We start from the raw sequence: 25,547 nt of genomic DNA, 5'->3' as shown, positions 1-25,547 counted from the left end.
TACTTTTTTAAAAAGACTGCAATAGTCTTGGATATGCTGGACAGAAATCTTCCAAGGGAATAAATTTCAGAAAACGAAGTGAAGAAACTGTTTAAAAACTGTATTACGGAATCGTTTGTGGGCCACCCTCGTAGAATAGGGGTAAAGACTTAGTTTAGCACTATCAAGCTATTGCCAGCTACAGCAACATCAGTTTATCCCAGGCCAGAGAGCTGACCCATATGGCGCAATAGACCTCTCCTGTCTCTCCCGCTGCTCCCCTAGCAGTGTGTTTCAGTGAGTCTGCCTGTTCTGCTCCCTACTCTGTCTCTGGTGAGTCCTCTCAACCCCCCAACTCTGGCCTGCACTTCAGTTCTTGTATGCATAAATAAAAATAACCTTAAAATAAAGAAATCATTTTTCTTCAATGTTCTATGTCAAAGATAAGTAAACATCAAAAGTGGAAACCATATAACCAGGATTTACTTTTCAAATCACCCACTCTCCTACTCTAACACTCTCCTGCTCTTACTGAAAGGAGGTATGAAACACTCACCCATTCTGTAGCATTTACCAGAGCACTACTAGTGGGCTGAAGGAGGCAAGTACTTCTATAGGGAGCGCCATTAAATCTGAAAAAGGGCAAGAAAACAAACCTATGTAGACCTTGTTATTGTAAGAGAAACTGTTGCTGCCATAATAAATTCCCTTCCTTTTCCCAGTCCAAACACAATGCTAACACACTCAATGGTGATTATTTCTAGATGAATCCTCTCAGTCTTAACCATTCACCTCAACCTTTAAACATTTTCAAGAGGGGAAGAATTTCTCAAGGGTCATCAGTTACAGTAAAAAGAATATATTATAAAAGGAAACTAACAGGGCCCTCCCTGCTGGCACAAAGGCTTAGGACGCTGCACTGCAAGCTAACCATAGCCACGTAAGTGTGAGTTCAATGTGTGCCCCAGAGGTGATCCACATGGCGCAGCAGACCTCTTCTGTCTTACCCACTGCTCCCCTCAACAGTGTATTTCAGTACATCTGCCTGCTCTGCTCCCCATTGTCTCTGGTGAGTCCTCTCACCGCCCCCACACCTCAGGTCTGTAGTCTAGTTCTGTATGCATAAATATATCTTTAAAAAAAAAAAGGGGGGGGGAAACAACTAGTTTTTCTAAAAGATAATTCAGTGAAATTTGAAGCCAAAAAGAAGATGAGATGTTACCCCAAGTCCCTAAAAGGCACTTCAAATTCCAGTTCCTCCTTAGTTAGAGCCTCTACTTTCTCAATGAAATTTTTAAAGGCTGTTTTCAGTTTGTGCCTCATTTCTCGTTCCATCTGTAGAAGAAAAAAATACTTATTAACTATAGCTACCCCTTGACTTGTTAATAGTGCATCCCTTCAAAAGGTCTGAAATGTTTTCAGTCCTCACCTCTCATAACTAAATTACTAACACACACATCTCATTACAAGACACCATACCACTAGCTGTAGTTAAGCCTACAATCTAAGTCAGCACCATAAGCCATTGCACTACTCCATCTCAACAGATACCTAAGCCATTCTGCAGACAGACAAAGGGATCGATTACAAATACAATAATTTCTGGGCTCAGGTCTGGACTGCATCCCATCTCACCACCCTGCAAATAAAATGCTAACTCTCTCAGACCTGCTCAGCATAGAGGTCATCTCGGTCATGCATATGCTGATGTTTCCCCAAGTCTGTGGTGATCTCTCCCACTTCTGTGTAGAACTGCACATCTGTGTGCCTTTTCTTCCCAAACATGATGGCGTTCTGAGGGCAGCAAGCAGAGGGAACAAGAAGCCAAAAGAGTTAGGCCACAGAACGGTGAGGCTGGCAATCAACAAAAGGTTAAATAACTTTTTTATGTAAAAAAATTTTTATGTAAAAAATTAAGCCATCTCAGGTGTCATCACAAATGACATTTGGAAATACAAAAAGGGCATAAATTTTAAAAAGTACTTCTATTTACTAGAAAGAATCTTGCAGAGTATATTAGTAATAAATTGTGCCTACCGCAAAAATTTTCTTTTAGAAACAGGAGTATGGAGACAACATTTTGGTGGTCATTATGTATCACAGCAAAAGAAAGAACATGTTTAGTTCTTTCTAGGTGTCAGGCCCTGAGGATTTTCATAAACATTATTTTACTCAATTGTCATAATAAACTTAGGTCATAGGTGATCTTTTCTACCACCATTTTACAGGAAAGAGGGTTAAAGAATTAGCCCAAGATCTCAATGACAGTATACCTTGAGGTGAAAGTGCAAGACAATAATCATTTCCCCATCACAGGGCTGGAACAAAGCATGCTTGATATTATTGTACAGAATGTCCACTTTGTCTCCCCGAACAGATGTGAAGCGGAAACCTGTGGGATGTTAAAGGAAGTAGTTACATATCAAGCTGTGTAATTAAGTCAAAATCCAATGTATCTTTCTGGCTCTGGCTAACGTGAATGGGGTCAGAGGAAATGCCAATGAGTAGCTTTCCTTTCCTTCATGTCACACAGCTCCGCCAAGCACATTCCTCCCGGTACTTTCGTGTCATGCTAAATTATCACATCTGTCATTCCTAGATATGTGCCCCTGAAGACAACAGCCCAGGCATGAGAGATCATCTATACCATTGACATGGGCCTCCAGTGAGCCTTGCATCCTCTTTTGGGCAATGTTTGGACGAATGTACAGATCTTTCAGCTTGGGATTACTTCGATTTAGATTGATCACCAATGAGTCTTGTTTCACGATACCCTAAATAAAATGATAATTGTGAATCCATGTATCTTTACATGTCGCAAACCCACACACACATCATTCTGCGCAAAAGTACTTAGCCGTGTTCAGGCTCACCTCCTTCTCTTTCTCTTCTGCTTCCCGAGTCTTGTAACGCTTCTGTACTTCTTTAATTATTCGGAAAGCATTTTGGAGGTTTAAGGCTGGCACTGTCTGCTCTCCAGGAGCCTTCATATTTGAAGCTCGGTATGTACTGCAGGAAGGGGAAAGTACTTGCATAAGTTTCTTTACTAGGTCAGGTAGTTGACCTCATTTCAGTATTTTACAACTGGCTTTATATCCATGAACACAAAAAGGTACCCCTGAGTGGTGGTACATATCTATCTATAAAGCTCTCCCTCAACCTCCTGACTAAAAAAGAAGTGTTTTTCTTCTCTTTTAAGCAGAGTATATATTAGAAATGGTTAATCAAATGAACGGGAGAATTCACACCAAGAAGGAACAGACTCCAATATGGAAAACATCTTTTTTTTGGCAATTCTATTGCAAAATATGTGTACAGTAATATTAGACATAAATTATGAGGATTCTAAATTTGGTTCCATTTTCAACACAGGTAATAGCTGGCAAGGTGGTCGTAAATGAGTACCACTGAGGGTCCGCTGCCATTCTCTACACAGGGAAGACGCAGCCCAGAGGTGACAATTCTGAGTGTCCACCTTAGTCACCAGGGATCTGGGAGTGGCTTTTTTCCCCGAGGACTTACATTTCCTTGACAAAAGTGGCTTCTGGGTTAGGAAAGATGTTGCCCTCATTCCTGCCAAGAGCACTGCCAGGGCAATAGAAGTTGATTCGCAAGTAAGTATAATCTCCTTCCACAGACATACTTATATTCTGTTTAAAGAAAGAAAAAGCATTAAATAAGTTTAATGTATTTTCAAAGTGCTTTGTACCATTTGCACAACTGCCAGTTAAAAAAATGCTAAATGGGGCCCTCCCTGGTGGGGCAGCGGGTTAAAGCACTGCACTAAGAAGCTTAAGCCACTTCCGCATGAGTTCGATCCCCGCCTGCCCCAAAGTGACCACATGGTACAGCAGACCTCTCCTGACCGCCCGCTGCTCCCCTCAGCAGTGTACTTCCAAGATATGCCTGTTCTGCCTGTTCTGTCTCTGGTGAATCCTTTCACCACCCCTACACCCCTGGCTTGTACCTCAGTTCTGTATGCATAAATAAACAAATCTTCAAAAAAATAATTGTTTCTAAATTATACCATTTAACTTTCAATGAAGTGAAAACTGAAAAGGAAAGAGGTAGGGAGAGAAGGGGTCTTAGGAGGTGAGAAGGGTAAGTATAAGTGAGGACACCATTTTAAGAAACAGCTTGCAGATACTCTGATTCAACCTCAATACCTTGATTGTGGCAATGTGAAAAGGCGTTGCAATGCCAAACACAGGCATTATTACAGTCTCGTATTTCTTATCAATATAGATCTTCATTTCCCGAATATGTGGTTCCTTGGGCATCAATGATGGGTTTTTATAGGAAACATTAGATTTGCGAGCTCTGAAGTGAGGAAAGAAAAGCGTCTGAAAATCTTCTGCATATTACAGGTACCTGTAAGACAACCTCACTGCCCAGTGCAAACTTACTTCTGAATCTGCTGTTCTCCTTTCTGTTCAGTCAGTCGCCTCTTTGCTTCCTCATTGAGTTGGGCTGCAAGTTCTTTTTGATGTGCTCGTCGCTTCTCCTCTGCGGTCATCTCATTCTAGTGACGGTAAAACCCAAGCTTTCAGAACATTGACCCATATGACAAATGTGCAATCAATATTGTTTAAAATAAGACTTACACGTGTTCTTTCTGTGAGCAATGCTGCCCGAGAACCTCTCCCCAACAGGTCCTCAGCTTCATCTTTCTCCTCCTCCTCCTCTTCCTCATCCTCATTCTATGAAAAAGTCAATCAGAAATTCAAGTCTTAATTTTTCTAGCCAATATTGTTTATCTTTGTCATAGTAGAAATTTTGTACAGCACTTATTTATCTTCCTCCTACCTTTAGAAAAATCCCCACGTTCTTCACTTTCTTCTTCACAGAAGTGAGAACAGTGGCTGGGCCATCCTGGAATAAGATGGAAAAAGCAGACATTTGTAAAAGACTTAAAAGAAACACTCACTCTCTAACTCAGTATATAGAGCAGCAATGTTTTGAACTTCCTGGATACTAAAATATTTGACAGTAAGCTTTTTAATCCTCCCAACCTCAAATAATCTTGGGAGGCAATGTTGGGACAATGGGTAAGAAGACAAGCTTGACTTGAATCTTGGCTGTCATACCCTTAATATTTGCAAATCAAACTTCTCAGTGATTCAGTCTCTTTATCTATATATAAGAACAAGACCATTCACTTAATAGATATAAGGATTCAATAAATGGATACATAAAAACGCCTAACTTATAATAAGAACAGTGAATTATTTGCCATTAAGAACCAGTTTCTGCTAAACATAAGAAATCAGTCATAAAATACCACAGATGTCCAGAATAAGCAAACCCTTAGAGACAAAAAGTATTTTAGTCACTGCTAGGCCTTGTGGATTTGTGGGGATAATGGATAGTGACTCCCAGTGAGTACAATTTTTCTTTTCCAATGTGACGAGTTGTCCTGAAATTAGGTTGTGGTAATAGGTGGATGGTACTAAAAAAATCACTGAATTGTGTATTTTAAAAAATGGGTGACTTGGAGAGTATACAAAGTGTAGCTTAACAAAGCTGTTAGTAAGATAAAAAACAAAAAAGCAACTCCATTGTTATAATCAATTCCTGAAATTATCATTAACAAGATTCAAACCACAACACAGTAAAAAACTGTTCTGTTTAGATTATTCTCTGTACTTGGATTAGAATGCCTATCCCCAGCTATTAACTTAAGGTCAGGTTTTCAAAAGAATCTCTCTTCTTAGCATTTACAAAGAATTTTTTTTTTAAAGATTTATTTATTTATGCATATAGAAATGGGGTATAGGCCAGAGGTACAGGGGCGGTGAGAGGATTCACCAGAGACAGAGTGAAGAGCAGAAAAGGCATGTTGATTGAAATACACTGTTGAGGTGAGAAGTGAGTGAGACAGGAGAGGTCCACCACGCCATGTGGGTCACTCCTCTGGGGCAGGGATTGAACTTGCACTGAGGTGGCTGTAGTCAGCTTGCAGTGTTGCGTCCTAACCTGTTACACCACCAGGGAGGGCCTGCATTTACAAAGACTTTTAAGGAAAAAACCTGGAGTACAAAATTGTGGCTTACAAGTCACTTCATTTACCCTTAACTTATTTGTTTATTTTTAACTATTTATTTATTTATGCATACAAGGACTGGGTTATAGGACAGATGCTTGGGGGCGGGGTGTGGGTGGGAGGGAGAGAGGATTCATCAGACAGAACAGGGAGCAGAACAGACAGATTTATTAAAAAAAAAAAAAAAAAAATTATGGGCCCTCCCTGGTGGCGCAGTGGGTTAAAACACAGCACTGAGAAGCTAAAGCCGCTTCCTCATGAGTTCAATTCCTGCCTGCCCGGGAGGTGACCACATGGCGTGGCAGACCTCTCCTGACCCGCCCGCTGCTACCCTCAGCAGTGTACTTCGTTGATCTGCCTGTTCTGCTCCCCACTCTGTCTCTGGTGAAGCCTCTCACCGCCCTTGAACCTCTGGCCTGTACCCCAGTTCTGTATGAACAAATAAATAAATCTTCAAAAAAAAAAAAATTACACTGCTAAGGGAAGCAATGAGACAGGTGAGGTCTGCTGCCCTTATGTGGGTCACCTCCCTGGTTGGGGGGATTGATCTCAGCTGATAATGGTGACAGCGCTAACACTTAACCCTATGCGTTGATAACACTATGTCACCAATGAAGCCCCAACACTTAAAAGTAAGGAAAACACATACCTCATCCACAAGCACCGTGTCACCAATGAATAGTGCATAGGTTTTCTCTTCTGGCTTCTTCCCTTCTTTGTTAGACAGGTCTGAGAATCCCAAATTGATGCTGAAAACCATTCCTAAAATACCAAAATAATAATTAGTCCATGACTGTAAAAGAGGAGTGAAGTATGAATTTTATTAAAAAAAAAAGGGGGGGGGGAACATGATGAAGTTAAAGGAAATTATTCCCCCAAAATTTTATTGCTTGCATTTAGAACTTACCTTTTTTCAGTTTGTATTGATTTTTACTATTTATCACTAAAGAACCTTCACGGAATTCAATTCCCATTCCAAACCTTAAAAGGAAATGAAAAGCAAGTTCAGCTAAAACAGCAAACATGTTGAGTTATTACCCCATGCTGACTGTTCAATTAAGAAATAACATTCACGGGTGGTCTTTGGGCTCTTAGTATGTTAAAAATAATGCAAAAAAAGAAAATAATTCCCTAATAATCTCTTGTAACATAACTCTATCAAGCCTTTCTTATTTTAGTTTATCCTTCCAAATTTAAATTTTGATCTTCCATCACAAATCAAGTTGGGAAGTTTTCCTATAAGCTACTCTTACAGGGTATATTACTAAATGGTAATAATTGCATTAAAAGAGGCATTTATTTAGTGCAATATTGATAAGTAGATTAAGTCACTTGGGCCAAAATTTGGTATCTATTAATATATTTCCTCTTGTCCATTAGAGAAATCCAAAAAGGAACTACATACTACAGGAGTAGTTTCCATCTAAGAAAATTGCCTAAACATTTTGTTCCCCAAAGTGTATTTTGTTCTGTAAAAAGTTATTAGGTACTTCCAGGTGGCTAATAGTCAAATAAATTTTAGAAACAATGGATTAAAAATTCAAAAAACATTTTTTAACAGGCCATCTCACAGTACTTAATCTGCAAATGTTTTTGAGTCAACATGTTCTAAGACCCGACATATAGCATATAATGTTTATAAGCATTTGTGACTAAATCCTGGAACACGTATATGTCTATTACACTGGTAATTTCCATTCCATTCATAACACTAGGTGTTTGGCAGTTTAGTCTTAGTTGAGTCAATTTAAGAACATTTTCACTGGCCACTGTCAGTTAAAATAATTGATTTAAGAGTGACAGTCACATCACCTCACTTACCCTAGGTTTTTGGTAATTTTGTTCAATAGTTCTGGCTTCTGCTTTTTAACCACATCCATGACAGCATTATAAACATCACATATTTTTACACCTAACAACAAGATAGAAAGGGAAAATTAAAATGTCTTTAAAAGAAAAAAAAACAAACCACATTTTTAATCAACATTTTCTTCATATATTGCATCTCTCTTTTTTTTTCATATATTACATCTCTTAGAGCAAAGTTTCTCAAAGTATGAACTAAAGACTGCAGTTGCATGAGTGGTAGGGCTTTAGAAATTTGCATTTTTTTTGAAATTTGCATTTTTAAAAGATGTAATTAATATGTATACAAAACCTTGTATGGATAATCTAGAAACAAGTGGTATGAGGGGATTCACCAGAGACAGAGTGGGGAACAGAAGAGACAGAGCTACGGAAAATACATTTTTGAGGAGAGCAGCAGGCGAGACAGGAAAAGTCACCTGCTGTGCCACATGGGTCAGCTCCCTGTCTGGGGATGGTACGCAAGCCACCAAGGTGACAGTGCTGAGATTTAACCCCCTATGCCACCAAGGAGGCACTACTCATTTATTCTTTGTTTTAAAAAAAGATTTATCTATTTATGCACCAAGAACTAGGGTACAGACCAGAAGTACAGGGAGAGAATTCACCAGAGACAGAGTGGGGAACAGAACAGACAGAATGACTGAAATACACTGCTGAGGGTTACAGTGGGCGGGATAGGAGAGGTCTGCTGTGCTATGTGGGTCACTCCTTGGCTGGGGATGGAACTTGTGCTGCAGTGGCTGCGGGTAGCTTCATATTGATGTATATGAACCCGTATCACCACCAGAGAGAGCCCTTTACTCATTTATTCTTAAGAAATGTTGAAAATGACTCACCCAGAGGATTGTGGGGGACTAGGTTATCTCTTGAAGTAAGTTTTTAAGAGTTGGTAAAGTGGCATCCCATTAAAGTTAAGCATTCTGAAAAACAGGACTACTAAATGAGTGACTATTAGAATGACTTTTGTCTTAATTTTCAGAATCTAGGATATGAACAATTATTTTATGCCACAGTACCTCTGATATATTAGCTTCAGAGGGGTCTATCCTCATTAAACTATGTATGACTTATTTCCAATAACACTGTCAAGTTCAATGAGACAACATGGTAGAATAGTGTCTGAAAGCTGTGGATAAAAGGGTGGCCTTACAAAGTGGCTTAAGGTGGTGAACATAAAATCTCATCTAGCCAACCTGGGGTCTCAAAAGCAAGGAGATGTCAAGCACTCTGCTCTCTTTCTAAGGCAAATGGCTACTTGCTCAGATGAGCTATTCTCTTTCAAATTAAGATTCTTGGTATCCATTCAAAGATTAGCATCACATATTTTTTGTACATACTAGTGCAGCTTTTTTAAAAAAAGATTTATTTTTGCATATAGAACTGGGGTTTAGGCCAGAGGTGCAGGGGCAGTAAGAGGATTCAGTAGAAACACAGTGGGGAGCAGAATAGGCACTTGCTTAGGGGGGCAGTGGGCAGGGAAAGGAGAGGTCTGCCGCGCCATGTGGGTCATCTCTGGGTGGGGGATCAAACTCGCACAGAAGTCACTACAGCCAGCGTCACAGTGCTGTGCTTGAACCCGCTGCACCACCAGGGAGGGCCACTAGTATGACTTTTTAAAAACTGAAAGAGAGACAGTAAGGCTATGGTATTTTACAAAGCTTTGGACACCAATGCCTATGCTCAAGAGACTTTTCTAAATACACTGTAAAACCACAGTGACCACTCATGCCCAAGAGAAAAGTAGATAACAGAACTACATGCTAATATGATTCCAAATTTGTAAATTCTAGTTCTAATTTTAGTAAAATAGCTTCGGGCACATTCACATCAACTTAAAAACCATTTTTGTTACATGATCTCCAAACCTCCTCTAAGGCACCTCACCATGTCTTAATTCCTTTAGCAGTTCCTCTTGAAGCTGGAGCAAAAAGTTGTAATTTTCTTGAACTTCCTGAGAAGGGTCAACCATCAGAGTGCGAACAAGGTTGGAACAGTAAGATTTGAAGCGAATACCCATGGCACAAGTGATAGCTCCAAAATGCATGTGATTCTTGTCACTAGAGACCGAAACAAAGTATTTCATTAGCCAAACTAAGTGAACCTGGGGTTCTTAGTAGCACTGGTACACAAAACTTGTAATCATTTTTCTTTGCTACAGCCCTAAGCTGAAGCAGAAGAACCTTTAGACAAACAATAAGGGTATGGTACTTTATGAAGATCTGAACAAGTAATTAACCTCTGAAGATTTTTTAAATATCACTGTAAAACCAGTGATATTCATGGTTTATGCCTTAAAAAAAAAATTTACTTAATCATGCATACAGAACTGGAGTATAGGCCAGAGATGCAGAGGCAGTGAGAGGATTCACTAGAGACAGAGTGGGGAGCAGAACAGGCAGACTGACGAAATACACTGCTAAGGAGAGCAGTTGGTGACACAAGAGAAGTCTGCTGTGCCATGTGGGTCACCTCCCTGAACTTGTGCTAAAGCTGCTGCAGCTGGCTTCATAGTGCTGTGCTTTAACCCACTGGGCCACCAGGGAGGGGCCCAGGCTTATGTTGTTTTTATTCCAATCAATTTATAATGCTTAAAGTATAATACCTGTTGCCATAACTTTCAGAATAATTCAATGGACAAGCAGCTGAACATTTACAGTATGCTATACTGTCTGTATAGGTTAACATATACTGTTATATGTTATTATATATATATATATATAAAATAAAGTATGTTGTTCATGCTGAATTGTATTTACTCCAGATGTTCCCAGACTGCAGGAGAAACAGCATTATTTACAGTATTTTTTAAATTAGAGGGGGAACTGCATTATTGTACCTCTAATAGCAATTTAATTTTTTGCATGTCTTGTGCTTTCCCCCAGCATTTTCAATCACCAGGAAAAAATGTTTACAAACAAATGCACTCAAGTGGTGAGTTGTGTAAAACAGAAATATACATGTAGAATAAGACAATGTAGAAAACAGAATGGTTATTCTGTCTCTTGTATTTCTGCATTCTAGAGTAAGGGGAGGGGGGAGAATAGGTTAAAAGCTGACACACTCTGGCTACTGTTATTTCTGAAAGTTCTCATACTTACCTCACCACACTGAACTTGAGGTTGTAATTGCCACCACTCTGGATGATAGGAGGGTAACACATTTCCACAGTTGAAGGGTCTGCCCCAGCTAGATACTTTTTCTCTTCAATGGCCTTTTCCACAGACTCAGCCAGTTTGCTGTGTCGAACTTTCTGTAAGTGTACCCAGAAACAAAGCAATACTTAGAGGACAGGAGAAAGGTATACAGTTGACACAACTGTATACCAACTTAACACATCAAACACTTATTTTCAAAGGAAGCTAAAAACAGACAAATATTGCACAGTTAAGGACTTATGCCTGTTTTATTCAATAGTAAAAGTACTTCCTCTTCCATTTACCTCATCTGCATCAACTATTTCCATGACCCTTTCCTTGAAGAACTTGTTGAAGACCTCAGAGGTGATACTGGCTGCTTTCTTCATCAGGTTGAGCTCCCCGTCCTCCTTGACAGCAATGGTATAGGCCACAACTGCACTGATATCTATCTGCAGTGAAGGTGTTAAGAGTTTTCATTATGGGGGAAAAAATCATTTTCTTCAACTTTGACTATTAACAATGATGAAAACTGGTTATTTAGTAAACTATTCATCAGTAGTTTGTGGAATACCTAAATATTATTCTCTTCTTAGATGTATAAACATTTGAAACCACTATTTACTGGGTCATTCTGTGTACTCTAAGAGACAAAACTAATGTAATAGTCCCTCCATAAAGGATTCTGTAAAGGTTGAAAAAGGAAGAAGGTAAGACCTGAGGGGGAAAATAACCCCCCAAAAAATTTTTGGTACAGAGATTTTTCTCAGTATCTCCCTGAAGGAGCTGAACTATCTCTTGAAAGCCTCATTCCTGACACAAAATTAAAACTAGTTTACTACTCCCTTAAGGGGAATGAAAATGGAAATGTGAATGAATATACAGTCTTCCCAAAACATACTCTGCACAATCAGTTATGGAAGTCCATCACACGTTTGTCTTTCTGACTCCCAGTGTACTTGTTTCAGGGAGTAGTCTTACTTTGTCAAAGCCTTCTTTGTTAAGGCAGTCATTCCAGCTCTTCATGAATTCTCCAGGGAATTTGTCTTTGCTGAACACTCCAATCTTCTTGCCATTCTTACTTTCTTTAATAGCTTCAATCATTTTGTCAAAGCTGCTCTTATTACTTTCATTCTATCAGTACCACAGGGAAGAAATGGGTTGGTTAATTAGTTTTAGAGTTGGACTTCTATTTCTACTAGTAACAGGAAATAACCCCCGCACATGCTATCTACTTCTGTAGAGCAGATTATAACAAAACAGAAGCTAACCAAAATTCTTTGGTTATTTTTATATACTTAAATGAAGTGCCATATAAATTTACAAGACCATTCTTTTTCTTCAGGACAATTAAGAAATTCAAGGTCCCAAGTTAACAATAATAAAAAAAAAAATGTCAGGTGGGCAGGATAACAAAAAGACCACAATTGATAAAGCAGGAAATGAATGTTTACTTAAGGACACTTGAGGCCATTTGTTCTAATTAAGGTACTCAGATGAAAAACAAGGCATTCACTGCAATTACACAATCATGTTTTGCGACAAAACCACAATACTATCAAACTGCTTTTCATCCTAACTAACAAATATGTAAAAGAACTCTGTCATTACAACCACATTGGCTAAAATCTGCCATGTATAGTCTTTTAAATTCCTAGAAGGTATTACCGTTTATCACTTTTAAACACTCCATCACATTTATGACACATATTTTATCAGCTCTGACCTTTTCTCGTATCAGCAGTGTGATGGCAGGAGCTCCATTAGCATTCTCGTTGCCTTTAGTGTTGGCAATCTGTTTCAAGAACTCCACTTTTTTCTTGCTGGCCATAAAGATGATTTTGTCATCGCAGAAAACCATAATAGTATCAGTTAGTTCATAACCAAAGAGCCATGTCTATGGAAAAAGATAACAGTGATGACAATACTTACGAATTAATGAAAAACTATTTATACTGAAACACTTACAGAATTCCTGGGATTGATTTCAAAATAATCTGTGGAGGGGGAACCTGAATATGGACACAACTGAAATGACAATGTCCAAGAATTGACAATTTATTGAAACAGAATAATAGGTACACAGGAGTAGATGATATATTTATTTTTATATGTTTAAAATATTCCAAAACAAAGACCACCAAATAGAAACAAGTTAACTGTTTAGAGAATATAAATACATGAACAACAGAGCAATACCTCAGGCAATTGCATATTCCATCTCCCCCAAAGACTGCTAGTTGCCCATCAATTATATGCTAACCTTTCTTGTAACTAAGTATGACAGCTGTAAGCAAACGTACTAGGTGAGGCAAAAGGAGTGCAGTAGATGATCCAGTGACTCTCAGGGCTTAGAAACTTATAAACCTCTCACCTGTAAAGCAGTTGATTTGGCATAAACAATTTCTTCATCAACACCCACTGATACAACAATAGCATCAACATTGGCATATTCATCTTCTCCTTTCTGAAAATTAAGGAGGAATTGGTCACTTTTATACTAACAAAATAGGAATGTTGACACAGAAAACGTACAATTTCTTAACAGAAATTCCAATGTAAGGTACATGTCTGGTTAACAACCTTATAGCTACTACTCACTACTTTTTAAACAGCTTTCAGACAGAATTCACATACAATACAATCCATTCATTTAAGATATAAAAAAATCAGGTTTTTTTTTTTTTTAGGGTATTCAGTTATACAACATGACAATAAAATTTTTGAGTATTTTCATTTCCCAAAAATGAAGCCCACTAACAATTATTATCGATCTTCCCCCAGCCCTAGGCAACCACTACTCTGTCCCTTGGATTGTGTATTCTGAACAAATTCATATAAATGGAATGACATGTGGTCTGTGCATCTGGCTGCTTTCATTCAACATGCTTCAAAGTTCATTCAAGTTGTAGCACATATCAGAACTTCATTCCTTTTCATTGTTGAATAGTTCATTGTATGGAAACAGCATATGATATTTTTATCCAATCATCAACAGCTAGGTATTTTGGTTGTCTCCATTTTTGTGACTATCATGAATAACAATGCCACGAGCACTCATAAAAGTTTTGTGTGGCCATAATTTTTTTGAGCATACACCTAGCTAAGGAAATGCTGAGTCAAATGGTAACTGTGCTTACTTTTTGAAAAAAAAAAATCACCAGGTGTGAAGTAATATGCCATTTTAGTTTTGATTTCCCTGATGTCCAAAGATGTAGAACACCTCTTCCTGTGACAGATTACTTACCATCTGTCTATTTTTTAATTTTTTTGAGAAGTGCCTATATGGAGGTCTTTCTATAATGGTTAAGGAGTATTGCTTTATCATTGAGTTTTAAGAACTCTTTGGTATTATAGTTTAAATTTAAATCTCATCAGATCATCATCTATACTTTTTCTCTTTTCTCATTTTCATGTTTATATCCTTGGTAACACAAACATTTTTAATTCTGGAGAAGTTAAAATTATTTTTTTGTGCTTTTGATGTCTAAGAAGGCTTTGCCTAATTGAACATAAAGATTTACCTATATACTCATGTACAGCAGTTTTACAACAGTTTTAGTCCTTAAATTTAGGTCTGGGGTTCATTTTGAGTTATTTTCAAGTCACACACGAGGAAGGAGCCTAGCTTCATCTTTTACCTGTGGCTATCCAGTTGTTTTTGTTTCCCAAACTATTCTTTCCTCTTTGGACTGTTTTAGAACCAGTCAAAAAAAAAAAGTCAAATGGCATAAACACAGAGGTTTATTCCTGTATTCTACATTTTAGTCCACAGATCTTCATGTCTAGCTTTCCATTAGTGCCAAATTGTTTGCTTACTATATAGGTTTGTAGTTCTGAGGTTCTACTGAATTTTTCTACCACCACAAAGTATGTAACCCAAAGTTACTACTTAGAAAGTATTTATGTTTTCCCATTTTTGCTAAGAATGTGTTTTTACTTCAGGCTGATAAAATTTTACCATTAGATCTCATGGATGAAATAAAAGCAATGGTGCCAAAGCATGAATTAAGAACAACATAATTCTTTACCACACATCCGTAAAAAGAAAAAAGAAAGTTTCATTAAAAACATCGCTGATACCATTAAAAAATTATGAAATCCCACTTTTACTATTCTGCAAAAAGAAATGAGAAGTACACAAGCCCTCCTGTGTTCCTATTGAAATACAATAGTTTTTTCAAGCAAAATGCTTGTACATTTGACTAACACTAAGTCATTTTAAACAACGTGGGTATCTGTCACATATTCTCATAACGAATGAAGCAAATCTGCCACTTCAAGAAAAATGAATGATTGTGTTATCAATAAGATTTGAATTTTTGAACTAAAATCAATTTGAAAAACTTGTATCCCACCCCTGAAATGTGACAGTGTCTTTACTTATTCAACCTTTCTGATAAGATCAGTGGTAACATTAATATGATTATTTGATTGTCTAAAAATACTGATTATATATAAAACATTTTAAAAATCTGCACAATTGAGGAAAAATCAGTGTTTTCCAAATAATTCATAATGCTACAAAGTCATCCATGCGTAAAGGATCAGAGGTATAAAACATTACAAGTTTACTTTTTGTGGGCTCAGATTTACATTACTACTTTTAAGAAACTATCATTTCTAGAGTAACAAAGAATATCTGTAATTATCTGAAAAGGTTATGAAAATACTTGTCTTCCCTGTTCAAACTTCATGTACATGAGATCATATTTTCTCTGTATACTTAATATACACATAAAGAAAAGCTCTTTAGGGTTCTGAGTATTTTAAGAATGTAAAGATCCAGTGGAACATATGATTCCTAGACCCATTAGGTCTGAAGTGGACATCAGTTATTCCCTTCCTAAAGATTTTGTTCCCTCAGATTCCTCCTCTTCAGTAACAAAGGATTTTGACAATTTTATACTACAATGTTACTACTATACCTTGATAACCTCCAAAAATTAGCAAGAGGCATTTCCTATGCTTTGTGTTCTGAACAGATAATTTTTTTCTTAAACATTTTCTTAAAAATATCACTGAGTCGGCCCTCCCTGGTGGCGCAGCGGGTTAAAGCACAGCACTGAGAATCTGAAGCCACTTCCGCATGAGTTCGATTCCCGCCTGCCGCCTGCCCTGGAGGAGACCACATGGCGAGCCAGACCTCTCCTGACCCGCCGGCTGCTCCCCTCAGCAGTGTACTTCGTCGATCTGCCTGTTCTGCTCCCCACTCTGTCTCTGGTGAAGCCTCTCACCGCCCCTGAGCCTCTGGCCTGTACCCCAGTTCTGTATGAATAAATAAATAAATCTTTAAAAAAAAAAATATCACTGAGTCCCTTTTTAGCATTTTGATACTTAAAACCTTGCTTGAATCAAAAATTCTCATCAAAGAAAAAGCTATCAGCTCCTTTCCTTCCCTGGTTGCCTGAAAAATCCATCACCATTATGAACTATCGAGACCAGGAAGTTCATGACCAACTGAATTCTTCAATGGAAACAAATGGTCATTTATGTCCTTCTCCCTGGGAAGGCAATAGTAGATAGAAATTTGAGAAAAAACTAGCTAAAATGTACAAGAGTATCCCCAATGTCATCTTTGCACTTGAGTTCAAAAACCATTTTGGAGGTGGCAAAACAAAGGCAATTTTGGCATGATTTACGTTTGGATTATGCAAAGAAAAATGAACCCAAACACAGAGCTGCAAGACCACGGTCTATATGAAAAGACGTCAAGAAAATAGCAAAAGAAACACAAGAACAGAACAAAGAAAGTCAGTGAGTCTGCAAAGACCAATGTTGATGCTGTCAAAAAGGAGTGGTCAAGATTCTTTAGTGACTTTATCTGTAACTGTGGTGATTACACAGATTTTTCATGAGGGAATTAATAAAACCTTGTATGTGTCTGGCTGTTTGGGAAAAAGAGAAAAAAGTATCAACATAAAAAATTCAAAGAACATTATGTTCTTAAAAGGTAACAGTAAAGCATACAACTTAATTTTGTGGAAAATTACTCAAAGGGATCTCACTGTACTTGAAAACAAAGAGAAAAAGGCCACATTTATTTTATGCAGACAGGGGAAACAAACGTAACAAATCCAAGAATTTTAATTCATATAAAATGCCTAGTTTCTATTGCCCATCAAAAAGATAACAGGATGGATTCTAACACTTCTCCAAGGTTAACATTATATATAAAACTAAAATATTTTAAAAATATTTGGAATTTGTTTTAAAATATTGGAAGTAGAGATGACTGGTTTGAAAAATCATAATAAAAATAAACCCCCACAAGTAGCCCTTGCCTCAGAACCTGTCCCACGGGCTGTCTGCCATCAGAGGCAGGTGGGGCCCAAACCTGTGCTGCTTAAATAACTCCACATTTCCGCTCAGGATGGTCTTCAGGATTTATTTATTTTTAAGCTGAAGTCCTTTTAAAATTATTTATTTATTTATTTATGCATATAAGAACCCAGGTGTTGACTATAGGTGCAGGAGATAAGAAGATTCACAAGAGACAGAGCAGGGAGCAAAACAAGTAGGTTGACTGAAATACACTGCTGAGGGGAACAGTGGGAAAGACAAAAAAGGTCTGTTGGGCCATGTAGGTCACCTCCCTGGCTGGGATGGAACTCAGACCTTAGCAGTGACAGCGCCGAGACTTAACTCCTATGCCACCAGGGAGGCCCCAGTCTTCGGGATTTAGACTCATGTCCTTGTCAATTGAACTGTAATTACTGTGTTCCCCTTTCTAGATGATCCACCTTGTAGCAATGACCCATAGTATGCTCAGATTTTGACATTCACCAAGTCCTTTCTGTCTCCATAAAAGTTGTATCACTTACTCAAAATTCCAAATCAAAACCTAGCACACTCAAAATTCCTACACAAATATATATAGGCAGGCCTCACTCATGTAAGTTACATTTTAAAGGGGACTGAAAGTAAAATCTAATTAAAATTTACTTTTATTACAGAATTTTATAGAACAACAGATAAAGCTATACTTTTTCTATTTTAAAACCTCCAGTTATCAAATTAGATGAGAGAATACTTTCATGAGGCTGCTAAAAATAAAAATAAATTTCTCTGGAAGTTTTTCATTTTTACTTTAAAGGAGAATTAGCATCATTTGACAAACACTTTCAGGTAAGGTATCAGTACACTGATACTGACTTCTTAAATTTATCAGAAAATTCTTTTAGTTACTTTAAGCAACAATATTGTTTGATACTTAAAATTCTGGTTGAGTCAAAAAGTCAGCCTTCTGTCTCTAGAGAAAGCATGTCCACCATATAGGGCTCCCTTTGAAAAACAGTGCTACTTACTATAACCTCCAGTCTCCTCTATCTTTAGATATTTAAGTTTTGTTGTGAGAATGAAATGAGTTAATGTGTATAAAGTGCTTAGAATAGCGCTTAGTTCATTATTACCTAAGATGAAATGATAACTTGTTAGAAATTTAGCAGGTAGCAACACATCGCTATTGTTCTTGATGTCAAAGAATAGCTGTTGATGACACCATTAAGTACTGGGTAGAACACCCTGAAAGTGTGCAGCATGTATAAATTTTAGGTGAGTCCACATACAGCTTTAAACATTCAATCACAGAGCAAAACCAGTTACATACTTTTTAATTTTCTTAATTATAGCAAAAATATCCGTTTAATATTTAATGTTATCTGCTAATGTGCTTAATGTCAGAACTTAATAGTGCAGTTGTGACTATATTATCTTTTTTCCTTAGCAGCAACTTTTAATTTAAGTGACATTAAATTTTTAATTTATTCTTCCATTATAGTGAGTTTATGTATCTTTTATGAATACATTTAGGTTTAAAGAATTCAAAAGTTTTCTGGAACAGGAAAACAGGTCAGAGTTTCACCCCAAGGGCCTGAAAAATTTTCTCACCAAGAAGATAACAATGGTAAATACAAAGACCTTGAAGAGCCCCAATGGGGCACCAAGTACCAGGGAAAAGGAACGGAGTATGTATGTGATGGGTGAGTTCAGAGCTGACAGTGGGTGGTGTCAGCAAGCCTGAAATGAGGCTCAGGTTCTCAGAAGTTCCAAGACAACTTCTAATCTGTCTGCAAAAGGACTGGATTTGTTCTCTGGAGAAATGGAAACAAAAAAGATCCTAAAACCAGGTACTAGGACCAGCAGAACATAAGCATTAAGTGTTGAGGAAATAAAACAAATAAGAACTGGAGCTTTTTTTCTTTATACATTCTCAGTGAATTCAAAGAAAACACATCAGATACTGACATTTGGAAGTCTTCCATGAAAAAGCCAGCTCATTCACTCTAGGGTAACTTAACTAGTTAAGAGGCCCCACTGATGCAAAGCTTCCAGGCTTTACAAAATAAAGCAAAATCAAGGCAAAGGGTCCAGGGTAAGCTCCCTCACCCCCCAATAAGGAAGGTAACATGGGTCAATAAGCCTAGAGAACAACCTGCACAAATAAGGAGAATAATATTAGAGAGATGAGAAGTACTGAACAGGGCTATTTAAAAATAACAGACTTAAATGTGACATTTTAAAATCAAAGATTGATAAGATTATGACACACACAAAGTACGTACACACAGAGTACATTATCAGGTGAGTGTGAGACTTTTAGAATGATGAACTGATGACAGACTAGCAGGAAAAAAAACTAAGGGCAAGTACATTTTTAAAAAAGGAAGAAAGATAGTAGCCATCATTAATGTCAGGATAAAATGGAAAAAACTAAAACCAAAATACGAAGTAGACCCAACACTGAAAATATTTACATGAACACAACAATGTACACTGAATACTGACTTCACTAAAATAGCAAAAAACAAAAAACCAACCAACCAACAAAAAACAACTTATCAAGAGGGGTGGATATGTGATAAAGCAAATAGAAAAAAATGTTAGTTGTATCATTTAGGTGGAGGGTACATGGATATGCACTGTAAAATCCTTTCATCTTTTTGTGTTTTGAAATTTTTCATAATGAATATGTCAGAAGAAATTTTAATCTGAGAGGAAGATCAGGAAGCTGGGATGAGTATGATGGTAGGGGGCAACCTTCTGGGTGGGCCATAGCCAGTAAGCAGCAGGAAATGAAGGCCAGCATGTGGGATGTGAACCTGTGCAGCTCTGCTTGAGAGCCCAGGCCCCACTCCAACATACCACTTTTTAGTAAGTATGATGGTGTAAAAATGCTTAATTTAAATCTGAGTATACCAGAAAACAAGTTCACATTTAAAACTGCTGACTCAAGAAATAGCTTGTGGCAACTTTGGGGACAGGTAAATCTTTTTGGTTTTGTTCTAAGGATTTTAGAACTATTTAGTTTTTTTTTTTTTTAATTTATTTATTTATTTGTACAGAACTGGGGTACAGGCCAGAGATGCGGAGGGTGAGAGAATTCACCAGAGACAGAGCGGGGAGCAGAACAGGCAGATCGACGAAGCACACTGCTGAGGGGAGCAGCGGGCGGGCCAGGAGAGGTCTGCCACGCCATGTGGTCGCCTCCGGGGCAGGCGGGAATCGAACTCATGCGGAAGTGGCTTTAGATTCTCAGTGCTGTGCTTTAACCCGCTGCGCCACCAGGGAGGGCCCAGGATTTTAGAACTATTTAGTTTTTTAAAACCCACGTATGTATTAATTGATGTGCAAGGTAGATAATATAGGTGGTAAGAAATTGGTAAAAGTGAATGAAGGTTTTTACCTGAATGATAAAAACGGGAAATACAGCAGGCGAGCAAGAACTAGCTCTCTTTAAATGAAATGGGTACTACATCAAAGAGGAAATGCTCTGCAAGGTTTAGGTCCCAGTTAAGATACTTTATCATCAAAACAAGACAATTCTGAGAATAAAAGGGTGAGCTAATAATAATTACACAGGGATAATAGGTGAACAGTTCCAGAAAGGCAGGACTTATGGTCACCCTAAATATAGCCTGGACACAAGTATTTTCAAACCAAGAAAGGCTGCACGACCAGCTCAAAGTCACCATTGTCCACTGACTATTATATACCAGGTACTACACTTAATAAAGAGGAAAAAGGAATAATAAAAAGATAGTCACAGTAGACAACTCAATTCTTGAGTAAGCAAGAATAAAGAAACCCCAAGCTACTTAAGTCATTTACTTCCATCTAGCCCTCTTCTTTACTTAATAAACTAAAGCATTATTTAAACCATTCTAGATCTTACTCCAGAGATAATGGAGCTATGAAGAGTGAAATGGGTGGAAATAACCTTACCCTGCTAAAAGCAGTAAGGAGATTGCTTATATTTTAAAGAACCTTCCCAAGTCAAAGATAGCTGTCTGGTCGAGCGATACAGAACAAGAAACTTGTCCACAACAAATACAAGCAAAGAGCCAGAATCTGGCACCAGAGAAAAACACTGATTTATAGCTTTAGTAGTTTTCTCCAAGGCGCAAATTTTCTTTCAGAGGCTGCAATCATTCATCACTTCAATGCTGACCTGTGATGCAGAGCAGTGTGAACAAATGCATTAGATGAGTATTCCATTAGAAAACAGCTGCCTTTCTGACATTTAATGGATTACTTCTGGGATAGAAGGCAAAAGACTAAAGTTAAGGTTCACTCACTGTGGGATGTCTCAAAAGGTGGGTCTCAAATAAGTCACAGATGTTTCTGGATATTGTATATCTCAGCTCTTAAAGTAGCTGGCACCCCAGGAAGGAGACAACCACCCCACTCCTATCCCAAGCAATACTAATCACATTACTTGGTTAAAAATAACCATCATCAGTCATGAAAAGGCTGCGAAGTCCTGAATAAAGACCCAGTAGGTATAAGACAGCAGAGAAGCCCACAACCTACTCTCAAGACTGACCACTACTTCCTGAGCTTTTCTACTGCAGAAATAAACAGATGCTGCAAACCCTTTAAACTTTTAGTAATCCTAGTTTAAAAACTAAGAAACAAGACTGGACTAGACTGGACTCGAACATCCAGTGAGTCATAAAACAGTAGTTTGTCACTGTAAAGGTTTCCTAGTGACTTTTGACTGAGTCCATGTTCTCATCTCTAAATTATTGTCTCAGGTATAAGATTTAATGTTTTAGAAATTTCTACTCAAGCAGTTAAAAGTGTTTTAATGACAATGAACTATTTTTAGAACTTAAATTATAAATGTTATAATTAAGAGGTATCTTATTTGCAATGGCCTCACAATATATATTTAACTTGCAAGGAGATGAGATTAGGAGTCACATTAGCTCTCACTCTTAGGTAAAAAGAATAGCTTTTTCGTTCTATACTACTTCACATAGATAGTGAGAGTGACCTTCAGCAATCACGGCTCTAAATTGCTTATCCTTAAAGATTGCTAATACCAAAAGTTGGTTGCGGACCCCAACTTGTTTTTTTTTTTTGTCACTAACAGATTTCTCTGAAGACAGAAAATGACAGCCTAAATCTCGGGATTTATATAGGTAACTTCAGTTATTCTAGTTCAATGTGTTTTCTTAATAAAGTTAAAAGTAAAACATAGCATGCACCTATATGCACAACTATCTTTCTGCTACAGTGATCAGAACTTATCCCAGAAAACTGTTATATTTTCTTAAGCAGATCAGAATACAAGTATTCTAACTTGAAAAGACTGTACATATAAAATGAGTTCTGGGCGTAGTCACTGAAATTTAGTTATTAAGAAAAGCAGGCCTATCAAGGTTTTAATAATAATTAACCAGAAGATTAGCTAATGAGTATTTTTATATTAATTTGGCTCACAATGTTATGATGCAACTATCCTAATAATATCTGACAGGACCGATACCAATTTAATGATTTTCAAAAACAAAAAATAAGGAATAGTAATTTAATTTTCATGAATTTAAAAGACTGCCATTTGATTCTAGAGTTTGTTAATATGTATTCAGACCCCAAGTTTTTCCTATAAGTTGTTCCACGCTTTCCATTTATAAGCTATGCTCAAAACTAATCATACCTTTTATGAATCATCTAGAGAATGAGCAATAATTTGATAAACTGATTTCACTGGACTAGAAACTTGTACATTAAGGGTGTTTAATTTCAGAGTCCATGAATCTAAGGGCTCTGATTATACCAGCACACTCAACTTGCTCATCTTCAGAACACCAGTACTTACTAATCTTTAGAAAATGTTAAAGCTTTCTGAAAGACCTTTTCAACATGGAGCAAGTTCAAATTAATTTTGGGACAGAGAAAAACGCTGTAAGATATAGTTAGAAACTGAGCAAATTTAAAAGATTATGGTTATGATTTGACTAATACAGTCCTTATTTTTGCCATTCATAAAATGCAATAGCAGATCCATTTTATTTCCAATTATCTCCATACGTGTCTCCTTGAAAAATGAAACATGCACAGGAACCTTTATTTTCAAAGTCAGGGAAATGGCCAACAGCTTGGTTTTTAGTAGCTCAATTTGAAAAGGCAACTTAAAACGCTGAAATCAGACTGATAATTCTGGTGGCTATTTCCAGGTATATAAAGTCTATTAGTTTTATCTTCCCTGGATGACAAAGTTCCAAGGCCAGCCTCAAGCTAGACAGCTCACGCTGCACCACAGGATGCAACCAAACGTCTGAATTGATTACTACCATAAAAATAAACGTTAACTGTGGATATTTTTCAGGCAGCAAAAGGGCCCAATCTTTAAAAGACCGCAAAAGCTCTTTTTCTTGAACACGTGCCCCAGACACTTACCGAGGAGGAAAACTAACAAGGTTTCAGGCATCACATCGCTTTTTCTATTACCAATGCCTGTGGGTGTTCAGCCTGAGGTTTCTGTGTTACCCACAGCAAGGCCTAGAACGTGAGGCGGTTGCGCGTGAGCAGCATTTGTGTTGTTGTTTTTTTTTAACTCCTGCAAACGACAAACGTGAGGAGCCGGATTCGCAGCCGGAGCCCCTCCATCCATCCTTCACGAGGATGCTTCTAAGTCTGACGGGACCTGGGGCTTTATACTGTGGTTCTGGGGGCAGAGCGAGTGCGTGGGTGTGTGTGAACACTGCAGGAGGGGACAGCAAGACGAGATCACGGAGTGGGAGGGAAGGATGATGCCTCTTCTAGGGCGGGAAGAGCTACAAGGGGCGGCTGTTATGCATGACGGGGGCCGGCACTCGGGGGGGAAGATGGTGGTGGCCGCAGGGCAGGGTGATTGCGGGGGATTCCCTATTACCAGGGGGCGCTCGGAGCCGTCTGCGGTGAAGGATTCGGGAGCGACGAAAGGGGCGCGACACTGAAATCGGGCATTATCGACCGAAAGGGAAAAAAGGGCGCCGAAAAACGGAGTTATTATGGGATGGCAGAGGTGGGCTCCCTAGGGAAAATTAATTACGGGATCCAGCTCACCCGCCAATTGCTGTACAGTCTCTTCACTCGCCGGTAATAGGCATCTTTGTCCAAAGTCACAGCCATAGCCACAGACGCCGCTCCTCCTCGGGTTCCGAGAATCACGCGAGGTCCCGGCTCCACCACCCGCTCTCGGCCCCGGAATCCCGCACTCTCCCAGTGACCCGGAAGTACCGACCTCAAAAAGATGCCCTTTCCGCTTCCGGGTCCCGGCAGCGTTCAGATTTTTTTTTTTTAAATCTTCTCTTCAGAGATTGGGGGCGGAGAGACGAAGAAAAAGGGTGGTGGTGGGGAATCAACGAAAGTATAATGCCAAGCGTCTAGATTTTCGCGGGGTTTTCACATCAATTTAGGAAGAGCCGCACGCCAGCCGACGTCATCACGTGACACCCCGCTCCTGCCCTCACGCTGCGGCCGGCCGCGATTTCCAGGAGCTCTCACTTTTTGTTGAGAAGGCGGCGGCTGAGCGTGCGAAGGAGGCGGGAGACCTGACGCACTCGCCCCGCCCCACTTCAGCTGCCGCGCGCGCGGGTGGAAGGCCCCACCCATCGGCAAAGGAAGGGGAAGAGGAAAGAGCGGGAGCTGGGTTGCAAGTGTTAGACCGCAGTCCTATCTGGGTACCTGCCTCTGCGAGAGCTGGGGAAGCAGCAGTCGCTGCTGCTCCAGGGCTGGGAGGTTCTCTGCTCTGAGTCAGGGGCTGCTTTGCGGGACATAACTCACAACTGGAGAGGAAGCCCGACCTCCTGACTACCAGCCAGTGTGGGAGGGTCGTCTTAAACACATGGCTTTCGGGGTTTCACACAGCTCAAGCAGTCCCCTAGGCCCAAGTAGTGAGGTGTTCTTCCAATCAACCAGTCCCCTTGCCACATTATGAAGCGACACCATTCTTAAGCGGTTTCCCAAAAGAAAACAGTCCAAGCAAATGTACATGGTTCTTGTGAAGCTCTTCCTTCTCATATCTCCTCAGAACTTGGATTTTAATCTAAGACATTTTATATACTATTCAGCTCAGATCATCTCCTAGCATTTAGCAAGCTGGACAACTTATATCCCTTAATGGAGGTAAATTGTCTTACTCAGGTAACTGTGTGAACAGTAATGAGCTTTAGGAAGTTATGTTGAAATTATATCAACTCTTAAAGAGTATTGTTGGGTTTGAGCAAATATAGAACAAGGGAAAAATGGAA

At 38.7% G+C, this 25,547-nt stretch overlaps 1 protein-coding gene across 1 annotated transcript in view; it reads right to left on the bottom strand.

The window, feature by feature from the left end:
- The window catches only part of SUPT16H (suppressor of Ty 16 homolog (S. cerevisiae)), a 32,331-nt gene extending 7,583 nt beyond the window's left edge, over nucleotides 1–24,748 (bottom strand). Inside the window, exons 1-21 of the mRNA XM_004694675.2 lie at nucleotides 24,361–24,748; nucleotides 13,400–13,492; nucleotides 12,752–12,922; nucleotides 12,007–12,159; nucleotides 11,331–11,477; nucleotides 10,990–11,141; nucleotides 9,776–9,948; nucleotides 7,844–7,934; nucleotides 6,930–7,003; nucleotides 6,672–6,784; nucleotides 4,786–4,851; nucleotides 4,584–4,679; nucleotides 4,386–4,501; nucleotides 4,146–4,299; nucleotides 3,502–3,629; nucleotides 2,853–2,988; nucleotides 2,627–2,753; nucleotides 2,253–2,371; nucleotides 1,648–1,773; nucleotides 1,202–1,314; nucleotides 536–611 (exon numbers count right to left, since the gene is read on the bottom strand). Coding sequence (XP_004694732.1) covers nucleotides 536–611; nucleotides 1,202–1,314; nucleotides 1,648–1,773; nucleotides 2,253–2,371; nucleotides 2,627–2,753; nucleotides 2,853–2,988; nucleotides 3,502–3,629; nucleotides 4,146–4,299; nucleotides 4,386–4,501; nucleotides 4,584–4,679; nucleotides 4,786–4,851; nucleotides 6,672–6,784; nucleotides 6,930–7,003; nucleotides 7,844–7,934; nucleotides 9,776–9,948; nucleotides 10,990–11,141; nucleotides 11,331–11,477; nucleotides 12,007–12,159; nucleotides 12,752–12,922; nucleotides 13,400–13,492; nucleotides 24,361–24,426 — 2,490 coding nt within the window. The 5' untranslated portion in view covers nucleotides 24,427–24,748. The remainder of the gene's footprint in view (nucleotides 1–535; nucleotides 612–1,201; nucleotides 1,315–1,647; nucleotides 1,774–2,252; nucleotides 2,372–2,626; nucleotides 2,754–2,852; nucleotides 2,989–3,501; nucleotides 3,630–4,145; nucleotides 4,300–4,385; nucleotides 4,502–4,583; nucleotides 4,680–4,785; nucleotides 4,852–6,671; nucleotides 6,785–6,929; nucleotides 7,004–7,843; nucleotides 7,935–9,775; nucleotides 9,949–10,989; nucleotides 11,142–11,330; nucleotides 11,478–12,006; nucleotides 12,160–12,751; nucleotides 12,923–13,399; nucleotides 13,493–24,360) is intronic.
- Nucleotides 24,749–25,547: the final 799 nt, after the last annotated feature.

Source organism: Condylura cristata, unplaced genomic scaffold (assembly GCF_000260355.1).
Source record: "Condylura cristata isolate star-nosed mole 26May11 unplaced genomic scaffold, ConCri1.0 scaffold00045, whole genome shotgun sequence".
In the NCBI taxonomy this organism is placed as follows: Eukaryota; Metazoa; Chordata; class Mammalia; order Eulipotyphla; family Talpidae; genus Condylura; species Condylura cristata.
The sequence above is the reverse complement of the archived record's forward strand: the minus strand, read 5'-3'. Positions and strand labels throughout refer to the sequence as shown.